The 22,003-nt window shown below is 39.4% G+C and overlaps 1 protein-coding gene across 5 annotated transcripts in view; it reads left to right on the top strand.

The window, feature by feature from the left end:
• Positions 1–20,648, top strand: part of BVES (blood vessel epicardial substance) — a 59,788-nt gene extending 39,140 nt beyond the window's left edge. For 2 of the 5 annotated variants that reach the window (XM_062624459.1, XM_062624499.1), the window contains exons 4-8: positions 7,175–7,362; positions 8,308–8,416; positions 10,329–10,496; positions 12,790–12,931; positions 20,336–20,648. In XM_062624459.1, the coding sequence (XP_062480443.1) occupies positions 7,175–7,362; positions 8,308–8,416; positions 10,329–10,496; positions 12,790–12,931; positions 20,336–20,460 (732 nt within the window). In that variant the 3' untranslated portion in view covers positions 20,461–20,648. Of the gene's footprint in view, positions 1–7,174; positions 7,363–8,307; positions 8,417–10,328; positions 10,497–12,789; positions 12,932–16,177; positions 18,054–20,335 lie in introns of those variants that run through there. The other 3 variants (XM_062624467.1, XM_062624478.1, XM_062624489.1) reach the window with 3 other exon arrangements.
• The last annotated feature ends 1,355 nt before the right edge of the window (positions 20,649–22,003 follow it).

Genomic DNA, 22,003 nt, shown 5'->3' with positions numbered 1-22,003 from the left:
CAGTGTCCGTGCTGTCCAGTGCACCACACAAAATAACAGTTGTGATAATGTAAAGCCAGTGAAGCCAGACTCTACTCATGTTTGTGTCTACAGTTAGATATCCTATGCAGGTACTCTGATTTCTAACATGGGATGAGCTCATGCTGTGTTCTTTTCCCTCACTGAAGCATCCAAGTTAGCGTGTTCTGCCTTCCCTCAATCTGCCCGCCAATTTAGCTTTTTAATATTATCTTGAGGCTTGTCAGATGGGACAGGAACTGGCTAACAAAGTAAAACCTTACTGCAAAAGGCAGGAGCAACAGCTGATATAAACTCATTTTGCTAGAAAACCAAGCCTTAAGACTTAATTGTATTTTTAAAAATTAGTTGTGGAATGTGTCCTTCGAATATGGGTAATGGTCCTTGGGTTCATATCCATCCAACTCTTTCCAAAAATCTGAACAGAAGGTTATTAGAGAATGAAGGAGTATCTTGGGAAGAGGACACAATGTTTACAGTTGTATATTAAAAACTATGTTAGCATTATGATATAGACTTTATTCTGTTAAAGTGCCAGCTATTTTCAGTAAATCCTGTAGTAAATTTGTTAGCAGAATTATTTATAGGAGTTAGGATAAGTGGTAGAAGTGGGTGAAGTACTCTGTAGGTGGGAGGTTAAAAAGGAGGAATTGTATGAGGTCATGAAACTTCACTGATAAATTGTCAGTTGCCAAAGTTGGTAGAAAATTACCTGTAGAGAGGGAGGATAGGATGATCTGCCTTTAACTTTGCTCTCCATTTCCATTTCTGTAGCCCTTTCCCACTGGCTGTGTAACCATAGCAGAATTGTGGTGTGCAGCACTGTGCACTGTACACATGTAGTGTGAAACAACAGACTGGTTTATTATACAGAATAAACTGGAATTATAGACGGAGAATGGTAGAGTAGGGAAGTAGACTTTGGTGGACATAGAATCATAGAATTGGTTTGGGTTGGAAGGGACTGTAAAGATCATCCAGTTCCAACCCCCCTGCCATAAGCAGGGACATCTTCCACTAGACCAGGTTGCTCCAATCGCCATCCAGCCTGGCCTTAAACATGGCCAGGGATGGGGCAGGCACAGCTTCTCTGGGCAATCTTTTTCAGTGTCTCACCACCCTCACAGTGAAGGATTTTTTCCTAATGTCTAACCTAAATCTACCCTCTTTTTAAAAATGGAGGTTCTATTGCCCCTTTTCAGTCAGTGGGAACTTCACTGGACTGCCGTGACTTCTCAAATATGATGGATAATGGCTTGGCAACTTCATCCACATGATCATTTTTTCAAATGCTGTGTAAGTTAAGGATTTCAAGTTAAGCAGAGCCAGAGCAAGTTGTCAAAGGATGAAGAATGTGAAGAAAATGAAAAAAGATGATAGAAAGGCTGAAGTCTTTACCAGTATGGCCAAAAACAACTGCAGAACGAACCCCAGGAGGGAAGAGCAGCGTATAAAAAGAGGCTAAAGGTTAAATTGCATCTGTCTGCAACAATTTGATAAATTGAGTACGTCTACTTGAGTACATGTGTTAACAAAGGAAGGGTTCTACCTACAGTGGTGTTCTTGCAGTCTGGAGCACAGATTCACTCAAAGGCTACATGACCTATACAACTTAAGGCTTAGCCAAGAATTAGTTCTAATATACTAGCCACCTAGTGGTGTTTCTTTGTATATTAAGACCTATAATAATTTCAGTAACTTTATTTCCATTAAGTTTAAGAAATTACAGTATTTATGAACATTACATGAAAAATACTATACTATTTTAATTGGTGTAATATGTAATATTTGATGCAATTACCATTAAAGTGGGTTATCTTTTTGGTTCTTTTTAATACCCCCAAAGCAAACCTTAACACTAGTGCCTCTTCAGGTTTAGTTCTCAGCTCACTGTCCAACAATGAGATGATAAAAAAAGATTTTTATTATTTTTTTTTTTTCCACAAAGACCTGAAAAGAAACATAGTGTATGATAAATGGTGGGGTATTTATGTTTTTTTTCCTTTACAACTTTTATTTAAGGCACATAATTTGGGCAGAACTATATTTAAAAGAGTTTCCTGTATGTATATGTTGACTCTGCACATCCCACTATGATCAAAATATGGTATTCCACCAATTTCATTAACAGCAAAATTGGCATAGTTGAATTTTAAGTTTCCTCTTTCCTGTTTGGCCAGGAAAAACCTCTCTGGCACATAGGTCACAGCCATTTAAACCTGACCTTTATAGATGAGCACACTGCTCTTACGAAATACCTTTCTGTGGTGGTAAAGCTTTCAGCATCGACATAGTGCAGATCAATGACCCCAGCTTCGTAGTCCAGTTCTTGAATGGAATGAGTGAGTTTGCAGAAACAGTCTTCCATGTGAAAAGTTCCCAGATGCTCCTTCTGGTGAGACTGGAGTTTCTACTAGAAGGAACCAACCTTAAACCAAATGTCAGTTCTGTTGACTGTAAAAATTAAATGACTAAGCCTTGACAATCTCAATAGTTTTGGATAGAGAACAAAGTAAAATCATGAAACCACCACCACAGTTACATGTACTGAATCTCTTTTTCTTCATCTTCTGCAATGTTGAGCTGCTTCCTAAAGACAGAAATATGCAGGAAATAGAAACAGTAAAGTGTAGGAGGATTATCAAATAGCTTTAACTGGGAAGTTCTCTACAAAGGCATTGGTTGTTTTCTGAGGTAGTCTCGGTCATATTCCGATACTTGTCCTGAAACACTACATTGTTAAGAACAAGAGTGCTCCCAGAAATGAAAGGCCTCTAAGAAGAAGCATATAATACTCAAGTATAACAATTAAGAGTACTTTCAAAGAGTACAAATAACTATTTGTGGTCTCTGGTTCTGTGACAGTAGCTTTACATCACGAAATAGGAATTGGAATCATCTTGTTTCACTTCATCCATCTCCATCCAGAGTGATTCAACCCACCCACTCAATATCTGTTTAAGATGTGACAGTACCATCCTTCTTCAGTGGCTAGAAAACAAGCCTACACAAACACTGTAAATTGTTAACCCAGTGCCGCAGTCATAGGTGAGATGCACTTCATTGCTGCTGTCTAGCAGTATCAGGAAAAAAATATCAAATTGGTTCATACCAATCTAAACTGGAAAACAATGGAGAACTGGAGTCTGACTATCAAAAGTTTTGTATTCCTACCATTGCAGGTGTGGTCTGGGAACTGTGGGTACTCAGCTTCTCTGAAAGCTGAGTTCTATATAGCTAGTAAATTATGTGGATTTAAATAGTAGCTGAAATTATACAGAAACAGGATAATATCCAAAACAACATATGAATTTCTTTGTTTCAGACTATGATGAACAAGCTTACTTCAAGTGATGCCATGTCTTTTTGATGCCTAGTAGTAATGCATTTCAGCTGTCTTACATATTCGGTTTATTATGAACTTGAAGGCTGTTTTTAAGTGCTTTTCCTATAGAAAGCCAGAGAAGGGGGAAAAAGATCTCAAGAACTCATTTTGAATGAGATTTTCTGTCTGCAACTATTGTATTGCCTATCTCAAAATGAGCTTTATTTAGCTATCCTCACAAATTACACTTTTAAGGAAAGAAAGCAATGAAGAATAATCACAGGTTAGTCATATTTCAGAATGAATAATTGATATGTTCATGTTTTAATTATTTATTTTATTAAATGGAGCATGCAGAATAGCAGTGAGTTTCTTTCCCAGCCAGAAGATAATTTCTGTGGTCTTGACTCCTTAGAGCAGATTTGGCTTTTTTAGTCTGAGTGGAAGCTGCGAGAGCCTAATCAGTGTCTCTACAGAGCTCTGACTCGAAACTCTGGCAGCATCACAGAATATTTCAACCACTGGTGAACAAAATATTATACCTACCCATATGGCTCATTTGGTATATGACCCACAGGCATGACTGGAGGAGCAGTCACCTGCACTTGCAAGGAGTGAATAGCCTGTTATGAGGGAGACCCACTAAAGTGTATCTGTGGTGTCCAACCTGATCACACTTTACGAAAGTGGTTATGCCTGCTTTCTCTTTTAACTATTACACATTAGAGGAGGATCATGAAACCTGAATTACGCACTAAAGGGGTTGCATTAATGCTCCAGCGCCAAATCCTGCCCTCATGTCTGTATGCATTGTTTTGGATTCAGGAGTCTTGAGAACTAGTTAAATACTCATCTGAGAAAGGAATTCATCTTTCTTTGAGTTACAGTGGTCATTTATAGAAAGAGGTGCAAATTAAATTGGTATGGCTGTGAAAAATGAGGAAGAAGAACCTGCTGGCAAAAGGTTAGATGTCTTTGACTTCACAGGTATATGAATTGTGTTTTGAAATCAAACACTTTAGGGCAATCCCCAGCACAATACAATTTCTCTCATCAGTTTAAATTTAGTCCTTGTTCTGTCCATGTAGATGTCCTCCGAGGTGTTAAAAGAAGGTGGCAAAAGGAACATATAGTGTAAGATTGAATTGGTAATTAATTCAGTGGAAAACCAGTGTAACTTCAGGTCAGGTGACACACTGGGCATATCTAAAGCCATGAGCCCTGAAGGCAGGTACCTGCAAATCCTGATGTCACTGTGAGGCCATTCCTGACAATCCTTGAACAATGGAAGTGACCAGGAGTGGAGGAAAGCCAGTGCTACTTCCTCCTTAAAGGAGGGCAAGAAGGAAGACCCAGGGACCTGCCAAGCCACCTCAATCCATGAGAAGGTAATGAAATCACTAATCCTGGAAACCATTTCATTGCACATGAAGGACAAGAAGGTGATCAGGAGCAGTCAGCATGGATTCACCAATGAGAAGTCACATTTAACCAACTTGTTGACATTCTACAATTAAATGACTTTCAGGACAGATGACAGGAGAATGGTGAATATTGTCTACCTGAATTTCAATAAAGCCTTCAACACTATCTCCCATAAAGTCCTCTCAGAGAAGCTGTGGAAGTATGGGCTGGATGTGGACACAGAAACCTGATTGAATGGCTGGGCTGAGCATGGTAACCAGTGGTATGAAGTCTAGTTGTAGGTGTGTACTGTGGATCCTGGTATGTGGTGCGTACACTAGGAGTGTAGCTTAGGGGTCAAGGCCAGGTCTGGTCCTGTTTGACATCTTCACTAATGATCTGCCAGATGCGTACCGTAATGACACAAAGCTGGGAGGAGTGGCTGATAGACTAGAAGGTTGGGAAGCCATCCAAAGGGACCTCAGCAGACTGGAGAAATGGGCCAGCAGGAACCTCATGAAGTTCAACAAGAAGTGCGCAATCCTGCACTAATGGAGGAACAACCCCATGCACCAGTACATGCCAGGGACTGACCAGCTGGAAAGCAGATTTGCAGAAAAGGACCTGCCAGTCCTGGTGAGCAAGTTGAACCTGAGCCAGCACTGTGTCTTTGCAGCAAAGGAGGCAATAGTATCCTGGGCTGCATTAGGAAAACCATTGCCAGCAAGTCAAGGGAGGTGATCCTACCCCTTTGCTTAGCACTGGTGAGATATCTGGACTGCTGTGTCCAGGTCTGGGCTTTTCCAGTAGAAAAGAGACCTGGACATAGCTAGAGATAGTCCAGCAAAGGGCCATGAAGATAATTAAAGGACTGAAGCATCTTTCCTGTGAGGAGAGCAGGACTGTTCAGCCTGGAGAAGAGATGGCTTGGGGCATCTTATGAATGTGTATAAATACCTGAAGGGGGAGTCTAAAGAGGACAGAGCCAGGCTCTTGTCAGTGGTGCCCAGTGACAGGACCAGGGGCAAGGGACACGAACTGAGACACAGGAGGGCCTGTCTGGACATCAGGAAACACTTTTTGTTTTGCTGTGGGGATGACTGAGCACTGGCACAGGTTGCCCAGAGATGTTGTGGAGTCTCCATCCTTGAGAATATTCAGAAGCCATCTTGACATGGACCTGGGCAACATTGCTCTAGGTGACCTTGCCTGAAGAGGGGTACGGATAAGTTACCTCCAGAGGTCCTTTTCAACCTCAGTCATGCTGGGATTCTGTAGCTTTATTGCTAACCTTGTCTGAATGTATATTCCAGCCCTCTTCAGTCCTGATACCATTTCTGGGGCAGAGGTGAATTTATAGGATACCTTAGGGGTGAAAGACAAGTATTTTCACTCTATAATGCTCTCCTAAGGAGGGGGAAGTAGGTACCTGACAGAGTGAAGCTTACATGGGCCTCAGACAGCCTGTGGCTTCCCATGATCATTTAAGATTTGCCACCTCCTCCAGACACAAGGTAACTGGAAGTGACAGCTGGGTTCCTGTGCTGCCTCCTTCTCTGCTCCCCTGGTTTTAATATTAAAATACAAAACAATTGAGGAAATGGTATAAAATTGGAATAGTCTCATTTGTTGAAGTGGTGACTCTTTTTTCTTTCCTGCCTTTTTTCTTGGTTGCTTTTCCTTCTGTTCTGTGTATATTTTATCTTTTCATTGTCTGATGCTTATTGTTCCCATTTGTTTTCCTCCCAGCAAATATGCAGACTTTGTTCAGGCTGCCTCTGCTTTCAGGGAAGCTAGGACACTGTCTCATTCGCTGCTGCTTTCATTCAGGAAAGACTTACAGGCTTGGGATTTCAGCCAACATCCTTTCCCTCATTGCCTCTGCCTGAGTTTGGGTGGGCTCCTAGATGTGAGATGTTCAGCTGGCAATGTTTTTTTGTCTCACTCACCACATGTGGTTTCAGTATGATGGGTTTGGTTTTTAGGACTTGCTTTTCTACTGCAAGTAAGCCAAGAAGCTCAGGGATGAAAGGGACTCCAGGAGAGCCTGAGAAAAATAGCCAGAATGAGGTGTGCATGTGATGTGAAAAATGCAGGTAACCTGCTTATATTTTCCCCATGTAATTCTGAGCAAAGTCCTATTTGCTGTTAACATCAACAGAAGTCTCAGAAGACCTCTTATGTCACTTGGATGGAACAGTATTTTAAAGCACCAATGTGCCAGCTTGGCTAGCTTTAGATAAGGTTTTGGTCACTCTGTCATAGGCAGTGTTTGTGGATAGATGTCACACGTTTACCACTTCCCTTGTCTGAACACAACAAAGACAAAGATGTTCCTCACACATAGCAACTAAAGCATGCATCCAGTCTTACCCTTTTTAACTAATGCATCTGTGTTTTTTGATGTCTTTTAATTTTGCATTCTAGATCAAGATAGAGAAGGAGCTTAGCAGCCTTTACAAGAGAATGTTTGAACCTCTCCATGTGCCTCCAGAGCTCTTCCAAAGACTAACTGGACAATTCTGCAACATTCAGACTTTAAAGACAGGTCAAGCCTATGCTGCAGAAGATAAAACATCAGTTGATGATAGGCTAAGCATCCTGCTGAAGGGGAAGTAGGTTCTATAAAGCTTGGGTACAGTCTTATGCTTTGTGTTGAATAGATTAGAAAGTTATTGGGGGGTTTGTTAGCTTTTTTAGTGTTACTAGTTTTAGTGCATGATGGTCTGTAGCCAAATAGTCTACAGCCAAATAGTCTATAGGTATAGACTATTTTGTGATACTGTTTTCAAATTACAATGATGTCTCTTACTGGCAGCTTATTATGTCTCAATTTGTATATGCAGCTGCATGGATTTTAGTGGGAATTATATTTGTATAATACCAAAGGCAGTGTATTCCAGGACAAGCGAGAGATCTGTTTGAGTCTTAGATATCTAATTCATCTTCTCAGTGAATTTGAGGAAAGGAAAAAAATATCCTTCCAGTAGACTTTAAAACAACAGGCCTATTGGGATTGATTCATTGCACATGTATATACAAGCAGAGAGAGGCAGGTGCGCTGCCTAGAGGCTAACAGGACCCAGGTGAGAAAGAATAAAATAAATGCCCACGGCCAGGCAGTGATCTTGAAGTTCTTGCTAAGTTCTGGCCAATATTTTAATCAGTTTCTGTTGACAGCAGCTTCATATGTCAGGCTTCATAGTTTTTCTTTTGAAGTGATCAGCTGCTCATTACTGTAAAGCTAGTTATCTAAAGGAAGCCTGATTCTGGTCTGGCTTGATAGCAAAACCCTGCAGGTGTCTTTCATTTTGAATATCAATGTTTTGAGGATACACACCACGTTCAGCAACTTGAACTGGCTGGCAGTTGGTTATGCTTGGAATTAGTGGAGATTTAGGTAGAAAACAGGGTAGCTCTGGGGCTGATATTCCAGAAGATGAACATATTTTTGCTTGTTACCTACTGTTTTACCATCGTCAATAATCATATCCAAATTTAGATTAAGTGAATCAATCTCCATGACTTTAAAATGTCACTTCATACATTTTTATTTCCAGAATGAAGGTGTCTTATCGAGGGCATTTTCTGCATAATATTTACCCCTGTGCCTTTATAGATTCTCCTGAATTTCGATCAACGCAGATGAACCGGGGTGAGAAATTCCAGGTACACTTCGGTTTAAACATCATTGATTACGAGTTGATGAGATCATTAAAAACAGAGTATAAACTTGATCAACTATCTGACTAGCATAATTCTGATAGCTTTCTAGCACTGGTATTTTATGATAGATCATCTCAAGAATAACTTTTAAAATTAAATGCTGCAAACCAGTATTATGATGGTGTTTGCTGAGTAATCTGGCTTTTGGTGTTCTGTTCTCTTTTAGTGTTTCCAAGTTTATATTGCATTAAGAGATTATTCAGGACAAATAATATAAGAGAGTTTTACTGGAAAAAGAGCTGATGTAAGCAGTCTCATCAGTGGTTCAAAAACTGAAAAGGAAAAATAATTATTGGAATTGTTACTAAAATGAAAGACTAAAAATTCAGGCACTAGGAGTTTGAAAGTGGTATTTACCTAAACATATTAATGATTCTGTCCTTTTGAAGGTTGTTAAAGCAACATAGCTGAAAGAGATCGCACTATTTTGAAAAAAAAAATATTCGTATGGGGAACATTAAGGGTATATGTTTCTAACAGTGTAATTAGGATATATTGTACTGTAGGTTGTGGGGAAAAAAATACTATTAAAGAAGTTGGTTTTTTTTTTTCTGTACTGGAACAGCTGGTTTGCTACCTCTTATGATTATGTTCTTGAACTGGGTACATGTAATAATGACCAGACTGTGGTTGACTGGGTTGATCCACCCTGGTACCCTGTCAGAAGGGGAGGGAGAGCAATGTAGAGTGTAAAATCAGTGATTGTTGCCTTATTTTCCAGTCAAATAATAGGCTTAATGCCAAGGAGAGAGAATTGTCCAGACATGCTCATTTCGCAGCAGTGAGGTGTCCTCTTGGCACAGCCTGCTTCTCTTGTAAGCAGTGGGATACAAAATGATCCCTGTGAAGGAAAAACGCTCATGCCTGAACTTCTGCCCGCCTGAAACGTTGTAATCTGGTGCTGTGTACATCTTTCACTCTGATTTCTACTCATATAAACACTTTCAGTGTTGCTATTGCAAGAGGACATGGATTCAATCTTAAGCGCCCCATCTGCTGGCAGTGCTGGCATATTCTTTTTCAGCCTGTGTGCTTATATTACAGACCGTGAAGTTAAAATCTATGCATACATTTCTCATTATTTCTTAGTCTTTATATATTTTTTTGAAAGTAAAGTTTGTTTGTCATAGCAGAGAGCGCCTGAATTCTTCGTAGGTGACTGTCATCCTGTTCCAAAACATGCTGTTTGGGATCACTGAGTGGTGCAGGTTACCATGTCCTTCGCCAGCACAGGGGGATGAACCTGGGTCCAGCCTCCCTGCAGAGGGTGGAAGCTCCTCTGTAACTATCAATAACTGAATTATCAGTAACTGAGCTAATGGAGCCTTAGCTCAACTGCTAGAAGGGGGCACTTGTGGGATCAGCAGGGCTGACAATGAAGAGAGAAAGATGAAAAGATGTTTTTAACTAACTAAAAACTCTTTGATGGAGACCTTTGGATTATACTGGTTACTCCTGTTCGGTGAGAGCAATATAAAACAAAACCAAGCAACATATAGGCCTTTTGGGATGAAAGTAGCATCATCACTGTAGGACTGACTTTATATGTAAATCTTCTCTGAAATAAATGCTTTTACATTTATCAGAGATTTTCCCCTGTTATGTCCCCCCAGGTTTTCTGAAAAACAAACTGGCCAAGCTTATCAGTTAAAAACATGATGATAATAAATATCTGAGCTGGTTTATATTTGTAAAAGTAATATCGTGTTCTAAGGAATACCAAAATGTTTATGCTTCAAGAGTTATTGTAACTGCAGGCACAAATAAAATGGTATAACTTATTTTAAAGAATATTTAAATATGCCAATTTTAAAACGTTTTTAAATGTGCTAATTCTGAGCATGTATTTTTTCAGGTCACCATTATTGCAGATGATAACTGCAAGTTCCTGTGCTGGTCCAGGGAAAGGCTGACTTATTTTCTGGAATCTGAGCCATTTCTTTATGAGATCTTTAAGTATCTTATTGGCAAAGATATTACAAATAAACTCTATTCGTTGAATGACCCAACCTTAAATGACAAGGTAAGCAACTGAGGTTTTGTTTGGGAATTTTCCTCCTACACACAAATTTATTGTTATTTCAATTTTAGATCCTCTGAAAGCACCTTCTTTTAACCTGCTCCTATCAGCTACTGAATTCACACTTGCTGCCTTTTAGTGCCAAAGTATGAGTGCAATATTTCTGTTAGCAGCAATATTGGTTAAAGTTAGCACAATAATGTGCAAGAAAGATTAATAACTGAGATTCAGAACTGATTGGCTAGTGCAAATATTTCTAGCCAACTAGGAGACATGATGGCGTAGGTGCTTCATCCTGGATATCCTTTCTCATTAATAAATGGGTGCCTTTGGACAAAGAAGCTTTGGGTTTTTTTTCTTCAAGAATTTGCTTGCATATCAACAATAAGTTGATATGATGTAGTTAGTGGAAGGAGGCATGAGATACATATATAAAAGATATAAATACATATGAAGACATATATAATAAATACCTATAAGGTGATAATAAATATACTCTAATAAATGATAAATATAAATGCAGATAATATAATACAGATAAATATATACATATAAAATATAATTACATATAAAATATAATTGCATATAAAATATTCAGTGGTCTCAATATAACTCATTCTTTGCATGTAGAGGGAGTGTGTGTTTTAGGTGTCACAGTAAGTGGCCCGGGTGTAGTCATGGATAGATCAATTATCTTGTTTTATTTTCATTTTATCTTTTTACTTAGTTACATGGCTTTTCAAGATTTGAATGGTAACTCAGCTGATGGTGGTTTTGCTTGGGCTTTTTGTTATTATTATTTATATAGTGGCTGTAGGGTTCTTATACAAAAATTATTTGAAAAACTTTCACTGTCATTTAGGAAAAGTTTTATAATTTTGTAATACAGTATTTTCATATTCTGTCTGTATTGATTTAACTCACACTACCTCAAAACAAAAATCCATCTCATCAGACTGCCCATAATTATATATATATGTTAAATAGTTATTTCTGGAAAGTTGTGAATTTACTAGGCTTTATTTTTAATGACAGTAGTCACATGAATTTCAGATTATTGTAACTTTTATCACAATAACTTTTGAAAACGAGTTATAAAAATGAAGAGTGAGTATTTGGGAAATTTGTAGTACCTTTGTATTCTTCCTTAAATGAAAATCCTGTTGCACAAGCCCTTCCTACAAAACACAGGACAAATTCTCCTTCATTTCCCCATTGCCAGCACTCTATGCACATGTCACTTCTCACAGACTTCATTGTCAAATATACATATTACTGATGTCTTTAATGCTTTCTAACTCCTGACAATCTCAAAAGAAAATTTTGTGGTTGACTCCTGTACACAGGGGACATGCAAGAGAACAAATAAAATTCAGTATAGGTTGTTCATAATCAAGATGATAGTAAAAAGATAAGAATATAAATTCATTGTTTTGGAAATCCAAAAAGCATCCATTTATTTGTAAGGAACCCTGTGATTTTATCCTACCTAAGGAGATTTTCACTGCTGTTGAGAAAATAGTCATTCCTCTCCACATGAAATAGGATGGCAATTCCTGACTTTTAAAATTCAGTAAAGCGGTGTTATCCACAATGCTCTTGTCACTCATTACTGCCTTCACATACCTAAAATAGCATTCTGACTTGCAGTAATACTTAGCAGGGTACAATGTATGGTTCCTTACAAATATTATAGTAAAAGACTTCTCAGAAAGACCACTCAAAGCAAATGGAAGCTCCTGAGACCATTTTCCCAGCAGAGGATAATGTTCATGTGATGCATTTAATCTGTCTTCAGTGAAATCGAGAGCCAAGTGATCGTCTACTAGGAAGGAATGACATGATGAAATGAAAAGCCAGAAAAGTGAATGAATTTCAGTTAAGACATAATTGCTAAACTCTATATATAGCATGCTGGTTTGTTTCTCAAGGAGGTCCAGGCTTATCATATCTTTTAATTGCAGAGCATCAGATCTAAATAATGAATTACCAAAATAATAAAAATCAACCTTTCTGTAGGAAAATACATGAAAAGTCCAGTGCAAAACAGAATTAATATTGAATAATTAACCTAAGGTTTCATGCTTGCCAATGCTCTAGTGCCAGTGTATTACCAGCATCTTCTATTTTCATTTAAATCAATATACTCTGCATAGAATCTTCTGCTCTAACCAGTTTCCTGATCCACAAATAGTCACAGCTGAGGCCAGAGCATCTACTACAGAGGAAATATTTATAATTTCAATTTTAAGTTGCTTGATACCTTTTTTAAAATTATAATTGTTTACATTTTTAGGCTTCAAAAAAGATTGATCGACAGCCTAGTCTTTGCTCACAGCTCTCTGTGATGCAGATGAGAAACAGTATGGCCAGTACCAGTGACAGTGAGGATGGTTTGCAGATGTTTCTTCGCGGGACTTCCTCTGCATCCTCTCTTCGTGAGTGCTCAGGATAGTTTGTGTCAGTTTTGAACGCAGCTTGGTTATCGTTAGAGATGATTGCAGAACTCCTGTTGCCTTCAGTGGGAGCAGACTGTTGCTTTTTGAATGCTGCTGCACACCAGCTAAGTGGAAGAACCTAACTAGGGAATTCATATGATGCATAGGGCTTCATATGCTAACTGAAGCTACCTCATGTAGATACTGGCAAAACCCCCAACATGTATTGTAATAATTTTTGGCATAATTTTAATGTGTAGGTATAATATGGAATGTTTATATCAGTGGTGCAGAACTGTGAATGTACAGTGCTTGTCACAGTAGTATCTTCTTTGGTCTGTGACTGGTGCTTGTAGAAATTAAAAACCCAAAACATTTACCCTCAACAATCTGGCGCTTTGTGTTTCCTCCTGAGGTAGTTGGCAGTCTGGAGAAATGTGGTATACAGCCATTACTTTGATGCCACATGGAAAATCTCCAATTAACCTGTCAGGCTCTTCTCTCCTGTTTTTTTATATGGCAGGAGTAGTAGGGAACAGCTAAAGTGAGGGGAGAAACTATGTATGACCATTTTGCTTCTACTCTCAGAATTTATTCCTTTATAGAACCTTCTGAATGATTTTTTTTTCTGGGTTTTTGCTGTTGTTTATTTTTAATTCCCCTGAATCTAAACTTCAACAGTTACCTAAACTCTGAAAGGAGCTTTTGAACAAAAAACAACCCAGAAGATGCTCAATTTTCTCATTTGCCACAAGCAGTTAGTTTAACTGATTTGAAAGAATCATACAGAATTGTTCATTTTGATTTGGGAAATGTTATTCTTTAGTAATTAGAATTCAAAGGAAAAAAATCACTGCCAGTTATTGATTATGGTTAAACTCTCTGCTAAGAAGATAAAGTGTTTTAAAGTATTTAGACCTTTCAATTTAATTATCTCTTTTCCATTGTGTTCCTCACAGTTCTTATCTAGGAAGTCCTTCAGACTTGGAGGGCCTATCTGTTTTCACTCCTTAATAATGGTATAGGCTGCATGCCCAGATAGGTGGAAGCAAAAGCCCTGCTAGTGTTTTCCCTGCTAGAATATTGAGGGTGACATCTAGGATACAGTTTGATGAAAATTTCAGTGGTGTCCTGAAAGGACATTTAGAATCACTGAACAGTTGAGGTTGGAAGGAACCTCTGGAGATCATGTAGCCCAACTCCATGTTCAAAGCAGGGTCAGCTGGAGCAGGTTGCTCAGGGCCATGTCCAGTCAAGCTTTGAATATTTCTAAGGTGGACGACTTCACAGGCTTTCTGGGCAACCTGTTCCAGGGCCTTACCACCCTCATGGTGAAAAAGATTTCCCTTATTACAACTCATGACTGTTGTCCTCTGTTCTTTAGTGCATGCCCCTGAGAAGAGTCTGGCTCTGTCTTCTGTATACCCTTCTATTAGATAGCCGAAAACAACAGTAAGGTCCCCTGAGAGCCTTCGGTTTATAAGGCTGAGCCCACTCAGTTCTTGCAGCCTCTCCGTACATGTCACGTGCTCCAGGTTTTGACCATCTTGGTTGCTCTCCACTGCACTTGCTCCAGTGTGTTCATGCCTTTCTTGTATGGGGAAGCCCACTGGACACAGCACTCCACATCCTGTGTCACAAGTGCAAAATAGAGTGGATTAATCTCTTAAATTGAGCTGGTGGCTAGCTCTTGCTAATATGCCCCAATATATGGATGGCCTTCTTCACTGCAGGGGCACTCTGCTGGCTCATGTTCCACCAGGACCCCCAGGTCTGTTTCTGCAAAGCTGCTCTCCATCCAGTTGATGCCCAGGCTGTACCGCTTTTTAGGTCTGCCATGTCCCACGTGCAGCAGTTTGCCTTTGTGTGGTTTCTGTCACTTCTTTTCTCTGGTGTCTGAAGGCATGTTCCTACCAGCCACCCTGCCCTCTGGCCTGTCAACAGTTTCTCTCACTATTTGGCCGTTGTGTGTGAACTTGGCAGAAGCGCTTTCCATCCCATCATCCAGGTCCAATATATTGAACATTATAGGCCTTGGTATTGGCCCTCAAGGGACACTGCTGGTAACCAACTGCCAGCTGGGTTTTGTACTGCTGTTCACCACCCTCTGAACTCAGCAGTCCAGCGAATATTTCACCCAAGCTGCAATCCATGTATCCAGTCAATTTCTCACCCATGTGGTTAAAGGGTTTTATGTTAGGCTGTGGAGGGTCATGTTACAGTCCAGGTAAACGACATCCACTGAACTCCATTCATTCACAGAGCTTGTCATCTCACCACAGAAGGTGGTCAGACTGGTCAGGCTCAATCTGCCCATGGTACATCCATGCTGGCTGTTCCCAGTCACTTTTCCATCCTTCATGTGCTTGGACATGGCTTTCAGAAAGACAGGCTCCATGATCTTTCTGGCAACTGAGATTAAGCCAATAGGCCTGGGTATAGTTCCCTGGGTGCTTCTCCTTGCTTTTCTTGAAAATGGCCATGACACTGGGTTTTTTTTCTGACTGCCATGACCTTTCCAGGATGATAGAGAGGGGTCTTGCAATTGCATCAGCCAGCTCTCAGCACCTTGGATGCTGCCCATGTGATTCCACAATCTTGTATATGCCCTGTTGACTTAAGTGCTTCTTAACTCGGTCCAGCTTTTCAGTAAGTCAAGCATCACTCCCAGTCTCTACCCCTAGACACAGAGACCTAGGAGGCTTCAAAACAAACCTGTAAAGTAAAAACTGAAGCAAAAAAGAAACTGAATATCTCAGCCTTTTCCATGTCACTAGGTCTTGTGCCCCACTGAGCCATGGTCTCAGTTTCCATGGTCCTCCCTTTTGTTGCCAATGTATTTGTAGAAGCCCTTCTTGTTGCCCTTTACTAGACCCAGGTCCTGCTGAGCCTTGGCTTTCCTAATTCCATCCTTGCATGCTTGGACCATATTTCTGTACTCCCCCAAGCAGCTCATCCCTGCATTCACCTTGTGTGTGTGTGTGTGTTTTAAGAATTCTGTCAGGACTTTCTTGTTCATCTATGCCAGCCTTTTACCACGCTTGCTCAACTTTCTGTACACTGGAATGGACTCTCTTTGTGTTTTGAAGAAGGTGTCCTTGAAGATCAACAATCTGTCTTCAGGTCCCTTTGCCCTTGTAGACCATGTCCCACAGGTTCCTGCCAAGTAGAACCTGGAGCAAGCCACAGTCCCCTGTCCTCAGGTCAAGGGTTGTAACTCTACTGTTTGTCTTGCACACTTCTCAGTATCTTAAACTCCACCAGCTCCTGGACACTGCAGCCATCAACCTTCAGCTCCCTGATGAGTTCTTCCTTGTTCATCAGTGACAGATCCACCAGAGCAACTTCCCTCGTTGGCTCACCAATCACTTGTGTGAAGAAATTGTCTGCTGCGCTATCCAGAAATCTCCTGGACTGCTTGATCCCAGCTCTGATGCCTTTCCACCAGATACTGGGGTGGTTAAAGTTCCCCATGAGTACCAAGACCTGCGATCATGAGGCTTTATCCAAATATCTAGAAGGCTTCCATCTATTTGTTCTACTTGATCAGGCAGCCTGTAGCAGATACCCGCTATGAAGTCTCCTGTGTTGGTCTGTTCTTTGATCTTTACCCCTAGGCTCTCAACTGGCTTCTCACCTGTTCCATGGCAAAGCTTCATGAAATTGAAGCCACTCTTTTGTGCAGAGAGCCCTTGGACAAATGTGCGCACTCAGAAGCCGGAAAAAATTGTAAAACTGTGTTTGTGCAATTAGTTAAAATTAAAATTCTCTTTCAGGCTTAGCAGCAAAATGCTTACACCAGTATTTCAGCTTTGGGGAAAGTAATCTAAATGCATGACATGTTCAGCAGTAATTTCATTAATTCGTAAGATGCATCCATGCTTAGCACATTCTTGATAAATACATTTTTCTCTGTTTACTTTTCCTTGGTTTGTGTACCATATTTTCTGGTGTATTTTTTCTGGGATGTTTTTTCCCCAAAAGAGGGGTTTAAATGTCTTTTATGTTCTGAAATTGCTTGGTCCAACAGCAGTTGGCATAGTTGATACTGCCATTGCCACCACCCCACTGGCAACAATAGGTGTGCCAGCCTCCCAGGTCCAGTGGCTCCCTTACTTCTGGGGAGGCAAACGAGCTATTCATACAAGCAGTGTATCTTACATCCCGGGAAATAATTGTCATTTGTTTCTTCTTTGCATTTTGATTGATGCAAGATTTCTGACTTCTGTAAAACATTGATAAGAATTCTTGATGAAAGGTTATTTATCTCACTAAACTGTAATGCTTCAATCTCTCTTTTTGCCAAGCTAGCTTGGTTTTTGTCCTGGGTACTGTCATTGCCAATGATGGGTTTGCTACCAAGGTGAGCTCTGCTTAAAGATTTGTATTCAATGTGTATTGTGGCCATGTATTCACATTTTCTCAGATCACAGGGAAAACTGAACAAAAAAGCTGCCATTTACCTTAGCACTGTTGTGTTTTCAACTTTGGTCTGTTTTTTAAGGTTCAGTATGACGTATACACTGAGGCTTAATGTCTCTGTATCTTCCTTCTGCAATCAGGCATTTATTTCTTTAAAAACAAACAAGCAAAATCCAAAACCCCCAGAAGTTTTAGTGAGGAACATACGGAAATTACAACCTTTTTTTTTTCATTTTTTAAATAGAAGAATAAATTAATAGGAGAAACCTATCGGTGCAGGAATACTGTCTTGGCCTTGCTAGGGGATTAATTGTGTGGACAAAAGCTTCCCATTACAAGTATGATATTTGACTACTAAACTACAAATACATTTTATTCTCCTAATTTCCATATTCTTAAAAAATTGAGCATTTATATTTTTGCATAATCCCAACTTTTTAAATGATGCTTTTATCTGTGCTACAGACAATAAGCTTTGACTCATTGAAATCAAGAAACTGATACAAATCTTTTTTCAAAGTGTTGAGTACCAAAAGAGTGAAAAACACGGATTACTAGGTCCCAAACTACAATTACTAACAAAGCTGTGTTTTGCATTTAATTAACTAACTGTTTGCTTTTATATTAAGGAAATAACCAACAAGAGTTCTATAATGCTTATGGAGTGAGTCGTTTGCAGCATGATGTTTTCTGTTGATAACATCACATTAACTCAGCGAGCATCCTCAAAAAGGTATTAAACTGAGGTTTCTTTATCATGTGATACTTGCGCTTGATATCCATGATCCATCTGTTTGTAATTTATTAGTAAATGAAATTGATGTATCTCTTTTCCAAAATTTGAATTAAGCAGAAATAGTTCAACCTGATCAAAAGGGTAGCTTCACCTGACTTTCAGTTCTTTAAGAAACATTTCAGTATTAGTTTCTATTCAATAGTTTGATAGTAATTCATATACTTAGTAGTGATACAGTCTTTTTCTATGCTGTTTGGTTCAGATCACTCAAACCTGCTGGTCAGTAAATCTGTATTTGCAAACTTCTAAGCTAAACAGGGATGTAGAAACGTTTTGTTTTAGTAACATTTTTATTGGTATTATCCCATTATGTGTGTTCCCTATGTTATACCCAGCTTGTGGTTAAAAGCAGGATTAAATTTCATGGGGAATGCCATTTTAATAGGTATTTGGACATAAATACTCTAGAGAGATGTATGGAAGGCCTGGGTTCAAGGCCTAACTCAATCTCTTGAACACCAGTCCAATGCTGGATAGAGGCATCAGCAGACAAGTTTTTTGTATTTGGAGAAAATGAGGGCATAACTTGCCAGTACTAGTCCTTACATTGGATCCTGTCGAACAGGCTTATGGCTTCTTACTTCTGGAGAGAACTAAACACTTTTAAACAGAAGAAAACAATTCTAAAATGGCAATAAACTTATAAAAGATCTAAAAAAACCCAACCCAAAACAACAACAGCAACTAACTGAGTATTTTCAGACATCCTTTCACCCTTGAGTGCAATTTGTTGGTGTCTCTCAGCAAAGTCAATCTTGTATCCAAGCACACCCACAGACCTTGGATTTAGACAATTAAATGATCTAGTCATCACTTGTTTAGGCCATAAAATCCCATCTGTGTGAAAAGAAGTGCTTAACAATTCCAGTATTTAAAAATGTGTTTGAGTAATCTCTTATCATGGCAATTAAATTAGTTTTTGAATGTCAAAAGGAAAATCTAATACTTTTTCAACATAAAAGCTCTAAAAAGCTAATTCCAAACAGTGTTCGTGTGAATGTGACCTAAAAATACAATAATACAATAACCCACTAGTCTTGCCTGTAACCTCTGTTTTGTTCTCCTTATGCAACACAAAGAAGTCCTTCATAAATAGGCTTCCTTAGCAGAGTACTTTACTGTATATCTGATGAGCTTTTTCTAAAGTCATAAGAATAGCCCTGCAAGAAGAGTATGTTATGGCTAGCAGTACTTTTTTCAAGAAAATCTGAATTTTAGCGTGTATACAAATAATCGGGCGGGTCCATTACCTCTTGCTCTTTTCCTCTCAAATGGTATTTCAAAGATGTACCTAATCTTTCTGGTCATCATACACTAGCTGTTTACAACCTTGTGGCACTGTGGTGGTCTAACTCTGGAAGGAGGTACTGGGAGAAAAAGATGTCCAAGTGCATATGCAATTTCAAAGTGAACAATAGAAAATAAACCTGCTTGGCTGATGTCAAGGGAGTTCCCTGGTTTAGCCCTCATGCTGAAAACTTGACAACAGTAGAGGTAGCTTGCAGCTACCTCTGGAGCACAAAAACTCCTTTTAATGTTTTACCAGCAATAGCTGTGGTGTGCATCCCGCTCTGGCCAGCTCTATGAATTGCTGCTTTGGAGAAATTAAATCACTGTCAGTCAAAAGTGACCTTCACCTGTTAATCTTGTTTTCATTGTGGTTCTTTATGGGGGTATCATATTTTCTCTGAGTTTTACATTATCATGCTTTTAAGGCAGTTAGGGCTGTGATCGTGTACCCACCTGAGGTTTGCCCAGTACACTGAGGAATTCTTTCACAGCCAAGGCAAGCGTGCAGGTGTACTTCCCCTTTGTACTTCAGGCAGCCGTTCATGGTGTTGTTTGTGATGAAGAATTAGTGGGTGAGTAACAGTAAGAAAACAATTGCCAGGGGCATGGCATTGGGCAACCTCAAGAAGTCAGGATTTGCCCTGAATCTGGGGAGAATACTGTGCCTGTGCCTGGCCACAGGATTTCAACCTTGGAGATATTGCTGATTCACTGCAGCATGGCTGTCCCACATCTAGGATTTCCTGATACCTGTGGTCAGATAACAAAGAAGCCTTCACTTATAAAATCCTCTCACGAGGGAACTAGGACAGGATTACCAGACTGTGTACTAAATAGGTGTATGTAGTAGGTGTATGGCATAAAATTAATTCGTAATTTCTCTGTAACTGTGACAGGCCCAGGCCGGACATCTCCCTACCTGAGAACTTCCGCAAAAATGAAGCCAATAGAAGAAAGTGTTGAAGATGACGTCTTTGAAGCACCATCTGCTGATAAGCTTGAACTCCAGCGGCTGCCTTAAACAGATGTGTCCTCCAGTGTATCTGGGCTTGCCCAAAGCTCCAGTGCAAGAGGAAGAAGCTGAATTTGAGAGGAATCTGAAAGCTAAAACCACATCTCCGTGTTTGATTTTGCCACATCATATGTCAGTGGCTTCTGGATGAAATGTCACATTTTATTTTATTTCTAAATAAAATAGATAAAAACTTGTGTGGGTTTTATTTTTGGTGTTGGGACATGGGTGGCTGCTTTATTTCTACTTTTGCCACCATAAATTTAGTATTAAGTGGCTGCCTAACCTGAAATTTCTAGAGATTTATTCCATAGAGAATACCCCAAATTTCATTTTGGTAAGTGTCTTAGAAGCCCCTATCTTAGTGTTTTTCAATGGGAGATTTTGAAGCTGTGTTTACAAAGCCATGTTGCTGTTACCATCATTGGTGCGAGTCTTCGATGAAATAGGACACACACTCTTCTGCACCTTTTGGTAGGTACTTGACTCTAATTCCGGTGTTTCCAAACCTGACTGCTTGACTCTACAATTATAATAATTACTTCAATTTTAATTTTTCTTGGCCAAATACTTAAATATAATGTTGCCTTTTGAACCTTAACTTTTTCTTCTTTAGATAACTGTATTACACTGAAATCTATGCTGTTCTTGGTCTTATCTGTGGAATGATTGAGCTGTTATGGATTGACCTTTTCACACAGCAATATGTGAGGTACACATGACACCTGATGTAGGGAAATCAGTTCATACCTCAAAATTGGGTAGCTGCAAGTACAGTAAAACATAGTCTCATGTTGGGAAGCATTGGGAAGCCTTTATAACCGTCACTTGTATTAGTCCTGTCTGTGATTTGTGGAGACCCATAGATGGTACCTGTATTTCTGTGCTTTGGCAATTCTTGAAATTTGTTATGTACAAACAGTATATTTTAACTAAATATAACAAAAAATGGATTCTGTTCCATTTATTGAATTGCACAACACTCCGCTACATACAATAATAGAGGTTTGGCTTAAATTTTCAAGCTGTCAGAGGTGTCAGAACCTGGGTTTTGCTGGTTTGTTTCACTTCATTTTATTTCTAAATATATCCTGACAGAGCATCCTTGAGTCAGCCAAGCAGTTCTCTCCTCAAGCACATGCAGTCTCAAAACTTGCAGTTAAACAATTGCAAGTTTGAGCTGTGTTGTCAGCATTCCTGCTTCTGTGAATTTAAATCCAGTGTTTAATATTAGATCAATATGTCTTGTGGTTCGGTCATTTTTGCATTATTAAAAACATCACTCTGAGGTGAGACATACTTACTAATTTATATGAATAAGTGTAAAATACCTTTAGGCCACTCATCTGCAAAAGACAGCACACTGGCTTCTGTTAGAGCTGATGTGGTTTATCATCTAAATCTGATTTAATGTTAGTCATCACAGGTAGAAATTAGGAAGTCCTCTTGCAGCTGCTGTAGTTTAAGCACAAGTGCTAGTTGGAACAGCTTTCAAAACCACTGGTTTGATAAACCAAAATGATATGTAGGATCAGCTGCGAGTCTACTGAGG

The sequence above is a fragment of the Pezoporus occidentalis genome, unplaced genomic scaffold (genome assembly GCF_034315485.1).
Source record: "Pezoporus occidentalis ecotype Australia unplaced genomic scaffold, CSIRO_AGI_Poc_V1 ctg109, whole genome shotgun sequence".
NCBI lineage: Eukaryota > Metazoa > Chordata > Aves > Psittaciformes > Psittacidae > Pezoporus > Pezoporus occidentalis.
This window is presented reverse-complemented; position numbering and strand designations above follow the sequence as displayed.